At 42.9% G+C, this 13,237-nt stretch overlaps 1 protein-coding gene across 1 annotated transcript; it reads left to right on the forward strand.

Moving 5' to 3' along the window:
- Positions 1-2,165: 2,165 nt before the first annotated feature.
- Positions 2,166-12,461, forward strand: has3 (hyaluronan synthase 3). The gene is made up of 5 exons (XM_023956030.1): positions 2,166-2,663; positions 8,635-8,728; positions 8,807-9,357; positions 10,048-10,149; positions 11,097-12,461. The coding sequence occupies exons 2-5, from the start codon at positions 8,635-8,637 to the stop codon at positions 12,024-12,026; spliced, it is 1,677 nt and encodes a 558-aa protein (XP_023811798.1). The 5' UTR covers positions 2,166-2,663; the 3' UTR covers positions 12,027-12,461.
- Positions 12,462-13,237: the final 776 nt, after the last annotated feature.

Genomic DNA, 13,237 nt, shown 5'->3' on the forward strand with positions numbered 1-13,237 from the left:
TGTTCATTTTGGAACCATAGGAGGAAGAATTTACCATAAAGAGGGTGGATACATGTAAACAGTGGAAAATGTAAATTTCCTCCCTCTTAAACAGAAAATATCTGCAGTTCTGCTTTAAGAGCAAACTTTTGGCCATATTAATATGAGGTTTTTTAGGTTTAACTACTGAGATCTGCAGAACAAGAGCTTATCTGGATTCAGCTGCAGATCTTTAAGCAAAGGGTCAACATCCGTTTTCAGATGTTTTCAGAATGAGGCGGCCTGAAGTTATTTTGGTCCAGGCTTTGCTTGAGGCCATAAATGGACAGTACTTTCTTTTTAACCAGAAATTGTCCTTATACGGCTCATTTTAACTGATGTCCAGTATGACTACTTTTTATTTTTTTTATTAATCTACTGTGTTAATAGAAAATGGGCAAATCTGTGTATTTTCAAGTAAAAAATAACAGAAATGGATGTGTTTTAGGGAGTTTGGATGAAGTTAGGGCCTGGCGTGCCTTGAAAAAAACTACAAATAATCTAAGAGTTTAATCTCAGATTCTACAAGCCTCAGCTAGCATACTTATGAGTTATAGTTCTTTCTGCATAGTTAAAAAGAGGCCTATTTAGTGATTTTGTTTGGAGAGACAAAAGATAAGAGACTCTTTTATATGACATAAACGTGAAAGCATCATTAAGTTCAGAAATAGTCAGATTTTGTCTCTTCAGACCAAATTGGTAATTGCATCGTTGACAAGTCTGCTTTAAAAGGGAGATGTAACGTTTCAAATCAAATCATAGTCATGTCTTAGTTAAATAAATAAAAAGAAAAACAAAACATGCTTGCAGAGTTTCATGCTGAGTCAAAATTTGTTTTAATTCTATAACCATCGGTGTCATATTTGACACATGCATTTCTGATACCCCCCCCCATCTCCTAAGCGTGATCCAGACTTTCCATTGTATACACCTTGACCTTGTTTTTGCCTTGTGGTTCATCATCATTCCTCTAGGGGCAGTAGAAGGGATTTTGCTGCTCATTTCAAAATGACTGCTACCTGGAAATAGCTATTTTTAAAACCCTATGGTGAGAATAACTTTTGCAATTCATTTGTATTAACAGAATGTAAAATTTGTTGATAATTTAATATTTATAACACTACAGAAGCCAAAAACTGCCTACCCTACTTTTTTTACTGTTTTTCTTGTAATAACAAGATAGTAGATGTTATTATTATGAGAAAGAAATAATATAGTGTTGGCCGTTTTCAGCTTCCATACTAAAAATACGTGGATCAAGTTTGAGACAGTGGTTAAATAATGTACTTTCTTCCAATGTTTTTGCATCTTAAACTGTGACTATTTCTTCTTAAAAAGGAAGTAGATATATTTTGTACATTTCATCAAAGGGTTTTAAAAAAACATCCAGAAATTTTGAACTCTGTCAAAACTTTTACGGGGTGAAATATTTTAAAAAATGTTAAAAAGCATAAGAATAATACTAAACACAAGTTTTTCATTGTCGGGCGGACAAAAGATATTTATTTGAACTAATGTAAAGTTATTTTAAGGCTTGATGAACATACTTGTTCATCAAAATACAAAAAGATAAGTGGTCCCAGGTCTGATTCCAGCAGAATTCCAGAGTTTATTGGACATTTGTATACCTTCTTTCTCTTTACTTTTAAATAAATGATGGACGATGCTGGACTGGAGTTACCAAATGTCTCGTTAACAAAGAATTTTGTCTAAAGAAAAGATTCAGACGACTCCGGTCCAGACGCTTTAGGAAGTCTTTTAGAGAGAAAAAACATCTGATTGAATATCGACCCTTTTATAGGAAAGTGGGTGACTTCCCTTTTCATGTTGTCTCACAGATCTTTACGCAAAAATAATGTTCAATTCCTTCTCTTGGGTGGAGGGGCAGCCGTCTTAAGGTAGGTTTGAGCTTGAATTATGTTGATGGGGTGGAGTGGTTCGGGTGGTGTATTGATCGTTGGGGGGCGTGCTGCAGTTTGTTGGGGCAGAACCTGCTGGGTGTCAGCAGCTCAGAGGAGCAGAAAAGGGTGGGTGGGGGGTGGGGGCAAAATAAATAAGTCCATAAAGGATGCTTTGAGAGAGTTGGAGAGAAGAGGAGAGGGGGTGCCGGTCAAACAGCCCCCCCCCCCTTGGCTTGTTGGAGGCTGGTGGCTGCATTGCAGAGCCGGCTGGGGGGTTGAAGCTGAGCAAACGGGACGGTCAGAGTGGGGGGGATCGGGGCTCCTCAGCGGCAGACACAAACCGGCAATGCAGCAGAGTGAAGAGGAGCTGCAGGGGGGGGCTGTCTCCCTCCTACATGATCAAACTCCAGCCACATCAATATCATTCAGACGCAGGATGGAGAAACTGAAGCAGGATCAACCCCCAGCTGAGGGGATTCATGTCCTGGGACAGTCCTTGTAGATAGGAGGAGGAAGAGGAGGAGGAGGAGGCCGACGGACGTGGAGGAGGGAGGTGCTTCAAGCTGCCAGCTGTATTTTTGGGATCCTCTGAAATAAGCAAGCAAGCTGGAATAAAGATGTAGTGTGAGCCGGAGGAGGGAGGGGGTCAGAACAAGGAGAGTGCTGTGCTGAGGGGAGGAGAGGGCTGGACGGGGAGACCAATCTGGGGGGAGACCAAGACAGAGGGTCCACCGGGCCAGGAAGGTAAGAGTTTTTATAATGAAGGTGAGAAAAATCCTGCTGAGAGAGACGACATGACATGAATGAGATTAATGAACAAATGAATGAATGAAGTCAAGACACAAAGGATGGAAAGTTCAGCAGCTCCAGCAGACAGTCAGCTCAGTGTGGTTAGTGTTACTAGGGGGGAAGAAAACTTGTTGAGACTCAGTGGAGTCAGAACCAGAGCTGGAGTCGGAAGTTCTGAGTGAAGCTGAGAAGCTCCGATGGCCTTTCTGAGCTTCAACAGTGTCTTTCAGCCTCTTTGCTCTGAGGTGGATTTGTGGACTGAGATGAGAGTCATGATGAGAACACTTCCATGGCAGAAGAACGCGCTTCTTGTTACACGTGCAAAGGTTCCTGCCTTTGTTGGATTATTTCTTTGGACTCAGTCGATTTGTTTCTTTTTGACATAATTTATTTCATCCCTATATTTTAGTTGGATTCACTTTGAAAGTTTTAAGTAAAAAAAATAAACTCCGCCCACCTAAAAAAGGCTTTTTTTTAAAGTCCTCTGCAGCGTCAACTACAGGTCTGCAACTTTACATTTACATATTTAATCACTTTAACCCTTGTGCTATCTTAGATGACCCCACCCTTACGTGTTCTCCCTACCATGACAAAGGTGGATAAAGGTGGAAAGATTTAATGTAATCCATGGACACCAGTGAAGATGACAAATCATTGAAGAAAAAAGGTTCAGAGCACTGTCTAGTGGGTCTAGATGACCCAACTCCCAATATTAAAGTGCTTAGGATAGCACAAGGGTTACAGTTACACTCTGATCATCTTTCGATCTATAGTAAAAGTTCCTAGTGACCTTTTAATTGTGATACCGTTTTTAGCCAAAATTCAAAAACCTGTGTTGTTTTTTAGGACAGTTTCTGCAGAGCAGCAGGAGTCCATTAGATATTCGCCTCTGAGTTATAGGCATGGAGTACACCTTCCCTCGTTACCCATCATCCATTCACACCATCAACCTAACATTACCGGTGCAACACAAACGAGGAAAACAAAGAAAATCATGGATCTGTTTGTCTGCAAGTGGATGCATCAGAATGAAGCAGAGCAGGGAGCTTGTGGCCTGACTGTGGCACCTACGTCACTGCTACAGACTTTTTTCCAAGAGCCTTTTTCCATCTGCCCCGGATTAACAATGATTTGAATAGAGACATACTCAGAAATGCAAATTTAAACGTCTTTTTTTTTTATACTTGTCCTCCATCGTGAGAAAAATGCCACAAGAACATGTTAAAAACAACAACAAAAAACACAATTTTCATTGCATTAAGTCTTTAATTGAATAAGAAACCCAAATAATTAACCCAAATATTTGCTTACCAAAACTGGAAGCTGTCGTAGCTGGTTGAAGTTTGCATTTAAATGTAAGACTCTGCCCCTTGTTGTAGTCACCATGGCAACTGATTGTTGTATGCAGCCTTTTGTGTTTGTTGAATTAACCCAGACTTGTATGGTACTTGTGGTTATGCTCACCCAAAAACGCTTGAGGTCATTCAGGTGAGAAATGAGGTCCATCTGTGGAGAGTCTTTCTCCATCCTTTTCTCTTGAGATGCTGCTTCCTGGATGTTATGACACGGAATCTGACGTTCTGGTCTGGAAAATGATGGAGGGGGGGGGGGGGGGGGGTGTCATCCAAAAATCTAACCACAAACATTTAAAAAAACATTCCAAGTATAAACAACAATATATGTGGAAGGTATTTATAAATCACAGCTATTTACATTAAAAAACACTTTTTAATTCATCATTTGCCACTTTTTCAGCAGATTTCAGGTGTATGTTGGGAAATTTTTTACTGAGTCTAAGTCATTGACTGTATCTGAGAACTGGATTGAGTCTGACATCATCCATAGAAAAATTGTTTATTTCCAGAACCAACCAAATGAAGTCAATTCAATTAGCATTTTTACAAGATACGGACACCGCCATGTTGGAGCCAGATGTTGTCAGTAAACAATGATTGGTCTGAGTCGGTCTGAGCCAATGTTTCTATGGCAACCACTCTCGCCAATCAGAAGTGAGCTTGTTGGAAGTCCGGATGAAAGCAGGCTCAAACATTTTGAACGTTCCATGTGAGACCACCTACTTTTATTGAGGCAATCTAATTGGTCAGGATATAACCTGAATAACTTGCACTACAGAAAGAAATGTCATGAGAAAAAAATTGGGAATAGCAAGAAGATGTCATTACAAGGTATCAGAGTAAGAATTTTTATTCTGACCAATAGACTGACTGAGTAACAACTGTTTATTTCTCTATAGAAGTTTTGGCTTCTTGGTACTTCCTGTCTGGAACACCAGGGGGGAGGAGTCACTCAGTCCAATTCTCATTTACAGTCAAAGGTCCTACCTTTACCTGTACCTAGAGGAGAACTAACTCCAACCCACAAATGAGGAGTAAGGTCCTGCCGGAATGTTCTTTAGTTCGGAAGATCAAAGTTCTTCTAAAGATCAAGAGACCTTTGTTTTTTGTTTTTCAATTCATTTAAAAACTGTACCTTTAAGTCTGTTGGTGTTAGGTGGAATAAAAATTGCTTGTTAATTCCCATAATGCACTTCTGCACTGTAAAACTATATTTTCGGTCTCTCATTCCATTTGAGAAATATTCCTCAGGCATAAGTAATGGTTTATTCTGAAGCTGAGCTTTTGTAATGGTTGAATCTACAGTTTCATGGTTTCATCATCATTTTTTGCTTTTTTTTTGTTTTTTAAAGCAATTGTGTTGCGGACGACATTCTTCTTTGGTTTGTCTTGCAAAGTTAGTGGGTTTATTTGGTTCTTTTGTGTTGTTTATGAGTTTGTTCTGATCTTTCTTTGATTCATGTTTTTACTTGCCGTCCACACTTTCCGCTTCAGTCAATCTTGGCAGGTCCAGGTCACCTTTCAGGTTCAGGGATTCAAGTCCGAGTTTGTCCGGCACCTAAAATAGGTCCTCAGCAAGAAAAATAAACCACCGACTTGTCAAATTCCAGCAGTGGTTTAGCAGACTAAAAATAAATAAGTTAAGTTATAATATAAATCGACTACACTAAATGAGAAATGCTTTGCCCTCCGTCTTTGTCCACACTCCACCCTCTTCACCCGGGTAACCCTCTCCATCAGGCTTTGCTCTCCATCTGATTACAACTCGCTGGGAGTATTTCCACTGTTTTGTCTTCTCAGCTCATGAGGATGGATATTTGGGGCTCCTTAACCATCAAAGGTGACCTTTTCTCAGAGAAAATCTTTCGGTCAGAGACCTTGTGGATTTTCTGAGACAGATTATGTGATTTTATTTTTACTTTTGCATAAAATTATGTCCTTTCTGGGTTTAATTCCTGTGGTTTTAGGTAGAGGCTGGTCCTAAAACTGTGACTCCGTACTATCTGGAATCTGGATACCCCCAAACACCAAAACAAACCGCACCCCTGAAGCCACCGATCAAACCAAACTCTTAAATTCTTGCTGAGCGGAGACCCTCGGGGCGCTCAGATTACGCCACACAGGCCTTTTAATCCGCCATGCGTCACACGTAGAACCTTTCTTGGTCAGAACTCCTAGATGGACGTCAATGATTCCCAAACAGCAGGTCTCAAATGAAGACTACAGTCACGTAGAAAGAAACTGACTAAACTAAAAAAAAAAACTTTTCTCTCTGACCATAAAAAGTTCCAGTTTTACTGCCTCACAGTTCCAGCTGCTATCTTATGATGGAGGAGTCTGACGAATTACATTACACCAACCCCAACAGGTAAAAACATGATGTGCTTTATCTGTTTACAAAACAAGTCTTAGCTCCCTCCCCAGGGGTTTCGGAGATCATCAGTGACTCTCCCAAAATGCAAACACCACCATTGAAAACCATGAACGGCAGAGTAAATAACTCATGAATATCTTCACATCACATTAGGAATAAAAACGTTTTAGTCCAAATAAAATTCCAAAATCATGGAGGGGTCATCTGATGTTGCATTTTGGTTTTCATCCACAAACTCTTTCATACTCATTGTAGTGGATTTCTATCAAGGCTTTTATTTTGTCAGTGTAATCAATGTAAATGTTTTGCTGAAAGTAATTGCAAACACTGGTGTAACTTCAATCTTTTAGGCCTGATGAGCTAACATGGACGATGAATAAAACACATTTTCAGCTCAACTGAGTGTCATGCCTAAACTACCTTTTTTTTTTACTGGTGTTTTGGTTTGTTTTTTGCTCTCTTGTCATTCCACTCAAATCGGCTGAGAAGAGAGACTGGAATCCCTCCGTTTTATTTTTTAAATAATCACTATTAGGTTTTCGTGGACCGGTTCATGTTTTTATTTTCTTTGTCTCTTCAAACCGCAGTCAGAATTATAAATGGTTAAATTTTTAGGTTTTTCTGTGTTACTATGGTAACCTGCAAACTTAAGAAAGGTTTGAAGGAACAATATCATATTGTGGTGCACCACACAATAACAACTCTGCGCTGCAATCTAAAAGTATTCAAAGCCTAAAAAAAATTTCTTCCCTTTGCAATGGATAAATGGTTCTTTAAAAATAACATGTAAAGAATATCTTAAACAGTATTTTCTTTAAATTGTCTGAATATAAACAGTAATAAGAAGACTCATTTCTTTAAACAAGCCAAATGACTGATACATAATACGTTATTGCATTTCTGGCAAATTAATGCAATAAACAATTCTGAGCAAATTAAAAACAAAAAATCTTTATCTTGTAAATTTTCTTGATTACATTTTCTTAATAAATATCTTTTTCATTTGCAGATTTCTGTTTGTTGCATTGTGGTTTGCTTTTGTCAGACTGATTGTTCTGCAAATTTTAAATACCGTTAGTGAAAAATCCATCAGTCACAAACAACACTTTCATTTTTTCTGTTATCATGGATTCCCATTCACTGAACAGTCTATTACATGAACTTGCTCACATAAGAGGAAAAATCCCAACTTGAAAATGAGTGTTAAATATTCTGTTTGTCAGAATATTGAATGGCTCTGACGAAAAGGTAAATTGTGTTTGGACAAAAGGCTCTGATTTCAAAAACTCCCCCATTTGTTGGGTCCTTGAATGTCTCAAGTTAGAGTTTCTGCGGAGAAAGCGTGCCTGAATGAGAGGAGGCCGTGAACCTGGCCGTCTCTCAAAGCTGCATGGACATTCGGAATGTCTCTGCAGGGCAGAGCCCAGGTGGGGGCTGGAGGTAATTTCTTGAATGAAAGGGCAGATTTGTTCCAGTTGCGACCGGTCCAGAGGGCTGGAGAGGCTCCGCCTGGCCTTTAATTAGACCTATTAACCAAGAGGAGGGATGTTGCAGTGCAGCTGCTGCAGGAGTAGTTGTAGTTTGTGGATGCATGACTGTGTGTTCAACGACTGGTGATGGTGAGATTTCTGTACCTGTTCAAGTACCTGCACAAAGCATCAAGGTCACAGACCGCTTTGTGAGCCTATTTAGGGAAAATGTTCGTGCACATTTTTCTCCACGGGCGTTTTTTCAACCCCCCAAAACTTGCGGACTCCGCAAAGGACCATGAGTGCAGTGTAAGTGACAGATGTGCACTGCTTCAGTGGAGCCAGGCTATTAAAAAATGAGTCAGAGTGTATTCTGTGTGTGGGCATCCTACACACATTCTATGGTCACTCCCTGTGCAAGCAACAGTTGTGTGCGGTCAGGAGCCAGCAAAACTGGAGTGTAGCACCCATACATCATGAGTGCGTGTTACTTCCAATAATCCTTATGAATGCTTCACGATACACTAAATGGTACAGTCCATTTTCATGACCTCCATTGAGATGGTCACAAGACATACCTGCACTCAAATTAAGATGCAGCCACTCCTCTCTATGACCCTCCACAGGACTGAACTACCCCAAAACACCCATCTCAGAGGCTTTACATGACCTTTGTCTAACTTTTCTGCTTTCCTGTTCTACCTTCTCTCTGCATATTATTCCCCCAGATGCCCTCTCGCTGCAGGAATGCGGTGAACATCGTGGTCACCACCCTCTTTGCTGCGGTGGTCCTCTTCACCATCCTGCTGGCCTACGTCACAGGTGTCGGTCGATCAAACACACAAACCTGCTCCTGAGGAGGAACCTAAGATGTTCATGTCGGCCCTCTGCTCTCTGCAGGGTACCAGTTCATCCACACCGAGCAGCACCACCTGTCCTTTGGTCTCTACGGTGCCTTCCTCTCCCTCCACCTCTTCCTCCAGAGCCTCTTCGCCTTCCTAGAACATCGGCGGATGAGGAGCCCCGCCCAGCCTCGACACCTCCGCCGCTCTGTGGCCCTCTGCATCGCAGCATACCAGGAGGACCCCGACTACCTGAGGAAGTGTCTGCGCAGCGTGCGCCGCATCTCCTTCCCTGGCCTGAAGGTGGTGCTGGTGGTGGATGGGAACCGACCAGAGGACCGCTACATGATGGACATTTTCCACGAGGTGATGGGCGGGGCCGACCAAGCAGGCAGCGTAGTCTGGAAGGGGAACTACCACAGCGATGGGACTGGAGGAGGAGGAGTCAGAGGCAGGGGGAGGAGCACGGTGCACATGGAGGAGGCGGCTCGGGTAACTCAGATCGTCAGAGGCTGTCGGTACTCATGCATCATGCAGGAGTGGGGAGGGAAAAGGGAGGTGATGTACACCGCCTTCAAGGCTCTTGGGGACAGCGTGGATTACGTTCAGGTGAGAACTAAAAATGGAAACATACATGCTTTGTCGTTATTCCTTTAAGTTGGCTTTTTCAAGACAAATATATTGATATATATACCTTTGACATGCCTTGTTTGTCATTTGAAGTTTGTTTATGAGTTCACAAGACCCCTGTGAGGCGTCTTACAGGTCTATCTATGATTAACATGGTCACCCATTCAAACCTGACAGCTCCATCTGACTCAGACTGACCACGCCCACATAGTTTGGTGTTTTTGAGTCATTTTAGCAGAAGATGAAACGAAACCAAGATGGAGGAAAGTCCCTTTCATAAGGATTTCAGAGTAACAGGTCTGAGTTGAACAGCCAGCAGCTGTGTTGTACAGAGGTCAGAGGTCACTGCTGACCTGGAGCAGTCACACCTGTGCTCTCTTACACGTTCAAGTTTTAGCTTTTAGTTTGTTATGCTGGTGGGTTGTAATTATCAGATGGAGCATCTTTATACAAGAACTTAATTATTAAGCCTTTGGAGAGTCACGCGTTAGCAGGACAGGTGATACTTCTCTTCTTTTCTTCTTCTTCTTCTCTTACAATCTGTTTTTCACCAACACCTACTGTTTGGATCAGAACACAAGAGGGTTCCGGCTGTCCTCCTGTGACAGCTCCAGCATGCAGGCAGGCTCTCATCCTCAGTCTCACGGCCTCCGTCTGCTGTTTCCACAGGTGTGTGACTCAGACACGGTTCTAGACCCAGCTTGTACCATTGAAATGCTGAAGATCCTGGAGGAAGATCCCATGGTGGGCGGGGTCGGTGGGGATGTGCAGGTACAGCACAGATCAATATTTGGCGAAAACTCTTATTTCCTCAGGTTTGGTTTAACAAAAGAACAGGGTCACACAGACGATTTGGAAGACAGGCGCTCAGACGTACAACTGAAGTGATTTATAACCTGCAGCTGCATGTTTCAGATTTTAACATTGTGATGCTGAGGTAGTTTTTCAACACCAAAATAATCTTAATTTGAGTGATTAGAATTTCTTGGTAAGACCATCTTTCTTTCCCCATTGGCAGATTGATGAAAACTTTATGAGCTTTTAAGTGTGTCATAATGTTAATTCCTTACAACAAACAACCCCAAAGTGGTATTTTGCCCTTTCCAATCCACAAAAGCGAGGATCTCACATTGTTGACAAATGGGAACAGCCCCTTCCAGGAAGAGTTGCGCCCCCGGCTAATGCACACACCCACTTTCTCCTCGGAGCTGTGGTGTGCTCCTGATAAATACTCAACGCTTTCATTTACCATGCACAGTCGTTTAGATGTTGTTTTCATGGGCGAGACGCAGACACGCTGCCAAGGCCGACTCTAGGTTGATGTCGTGAAATGGGCGGCACCCACAAAGAGCGAAAGTCGTCTAACTTCCGGGTGGGAAAAGGAGCCAGCGAAAAAATAAGTGATATTTCCTTTAACAATCGTTTTTTTAGTGTCCCAAAGGTAAAATATTATCATATATATATATATGGATAAGGTTTACTCTGAGCATTATATAGACTCTCTAAAGAAAATCTGTCAAGGAGGTAGGGATTTTTCGACTTAGGGCCCGTTACTGCAGAGGAGATACAGATAACCAAGAACTGAAGTTTGAACCAATGCCAAGGTCTCTGAAACAACTGATTTATTTTTTACAGAAAGTGTTGCTGATCCTTAGATTGATTGGAATTGGAAGTATGCAAAACCAATAACGCCTTCTTTTAAATGTTTTTTTCCCCAGATCCTTAACAAGTACGACTCGTGGATCTCCTTCCTCAGCAGCGTGCGTTACTGGATGGCCTTCAACGTGGAGCGAGCCTGCCAGTCCTACTTCGGCTGTGTGCAGTGCATCAGCGGCCCCCTGGGCATGTACAGGAACTCTCTGCTGCAGCGCTTCCTGGAGCCCTGGTACCACCAGACCTTCCTGGGCTCCAAGTGCAGCTTTGGTGACGACCGCCACCTTACCAACCGGGTGCTCAGCTTCGGCTACAAGACCAAATTCACAGCTCGATCGCAGTGCCAGACGGAGACGCCCACTCAGTATCTGCGCTGGCTCAACCAGCAGACACGATGGAGTAAGTCTTATTTCCGCGAGTGGCTCTACAACGCCCTGTGGTTCCACAAGCACAGTCTGTGGATGACCTACGAGTCAGTGGTCACTGGCTTTTTCCCCTTCTTCCTGGTGGCCACCGTCATCCATCTGTTCTACCGTGGGCGTCTTTGGAACATCTTGCTGTTCCTGCTGACAGTCCAGCTGGTGGGCATGGTGAAGGCCACATACGCGTGTTTCCTGCGTGGAAGCCTCGTCATGATCTTCATGTCTCTGTACTCGCTGCTCTACATGTCCAGCCTCCTTCCAGCCAAGATGTTTGCCTTGCTCACCATCAACAAAGCTGGATGGGGCACCTCGGGCCGCAGGAAGATTGTGGTGAACCTCATCGGCGCTGTGCCGGTCACAGCGTGGGCTCTGGTGCTGCTCGGAGGTGTGGCCTACACCGTCTACTGTGAAACCCAGCAGCGCTTCAGTGAAACCGAGAAAGCCTTGTTGATAGCAGGAACCGTCCTGTACGCCTGCTACTGGCTCATCCTGCTGGTGCTCTACCTGGCAGTCGTTGCCAAGCGATGCAACAAGAGGGAGGAGCAATATCACCTGTCCTACGCAGAGGCATGAAGCCGAGATTGTTGGGATGTCAGTGTCACTGCAGCCACCCCAGTGAGGTCTCTGCAGGTCGATGAGCAGCTCAAGCGAGGAACTGTGTTCTTCATCTCTGGTGCTATATTGATGGACGAGAAGAGATGAGCAGGTCCACCAGCTCTGCTGTTTTTTCTTCGCTCTCCGGTGCTTCACTCCAAAACCAAGCAGAACTTCAAAGTTTCTGCAAACTGGGACAATTTGAGAGCGTAGAACAATGGAATAAAGGCACACATTTCAGATTAGCAGCTGTTTCAGTTGACAGAAGAAAAAAAAAGCTCACATTTCAGGCTCACTTTGGAAGAGAGAGTGGAAAAAGAGAAGCTCTGGAAACGTTTCTGTTCCAAAAACATAATTTAGGACAAAAGAAGAAAGAAAAAGTGAACTGCAATAGAAGACAACAAGCAGAACCCAGAAAAAACACATGCATTCAGGTGCACAAGAAGGTGCACAAGAAATCAATTAAAGGTCACATGCAGGGTTGGGACTCCGTTTTTCTCAGCAGGCCTCAAAAATCTATGTACAATAGAATAATATTCATCAATCTTAGGATCATAAACTTTCCCTGGGACCAGATTTAACCACAATGACAACATAATCCCTTCAAGTCCAACTCCGATCATCTTTTGATCTATTTTCAGTGGTCTTGTGATTAGGATTATGCCGTTTATAGTTTCTGTAGAGTTCATGAGAAATTCGCTTTATGTGTTGCGGGTGGGACCTTTGACGCAAAGCAACCCCGCCCCCTCTTCCTTTTCCTGTGGCTGAGGGGCTAGGAGCACAGAGCGTGTTTTTTCCAAGCCACAAACGGAATTTTTTCATCTGCTCCTGATAAATACGCAGAAAGGCAATTTAGTTTAACTTTCTTAAACATGCCACAAGAACATGTCAAAAACACCAACAGTGGGTCTTTAAAGACGCCTCCAGCTGTTTTATTTAACGTCTGGTGAAGGTTTCTGCCTTCAAATCCAGCAAAAGCTCTTCTCCTTGTTTCTCTGAAACACAACACAAACTAAAAATGGAGCTCTAGAATTGTTGGTGGTCGGATTCAAACGTCCTGACGGGACAAAGCTCCAGCTGGTCGCACGACACGACCTTGTGCTCACAGCAGACAATCCAACGTCTCCGGTGGTGCAGCCACATTTCGGATGCTGCGTCAGATAATCCAGCAATCAGCTGAGTTTTGTAGT

The sequence above is a fragment of the Oryzias latipes genome, chromosome 6, assembly GCF_002234675.1.
Source record: "Oryzias latipes chromosome 6, ASM223467v1".
Lineage (NCBI taxonomy): Eukaryota > Metazoa > Chordata > Actinopteri > Beloniformes > Adrianichthyidae > Oryzias > Oryzias latipes.

What these genes read in the sequence shown, in the direction of transcription:
- has3 (XM_023956030.1), top strand. Translation starts at nt 8,635, where the DNA reads ATGCCCTCTCGCTGCAGGAATGCGGTGAACATCGTGGTCACCACCCTC. An exon ending in CCTGCTGGCCTACGTCACAG is followed by an intron (nt 8,729 to 8,806) that starts GTGTCGGTCGAT and finishes TGCTCTCTGCAG; the next exon opens with GGTACCAGTTCATCCACACC. An exon ending in ACAGCGTGGATTACGTTCAG is followed by an intron (nt 9,358 to 10,047) that starts GTGAGAACTAAA and finishes CTGTTTCCACAG; the next exon opens with GTGTGTGACTCAGACACGGT.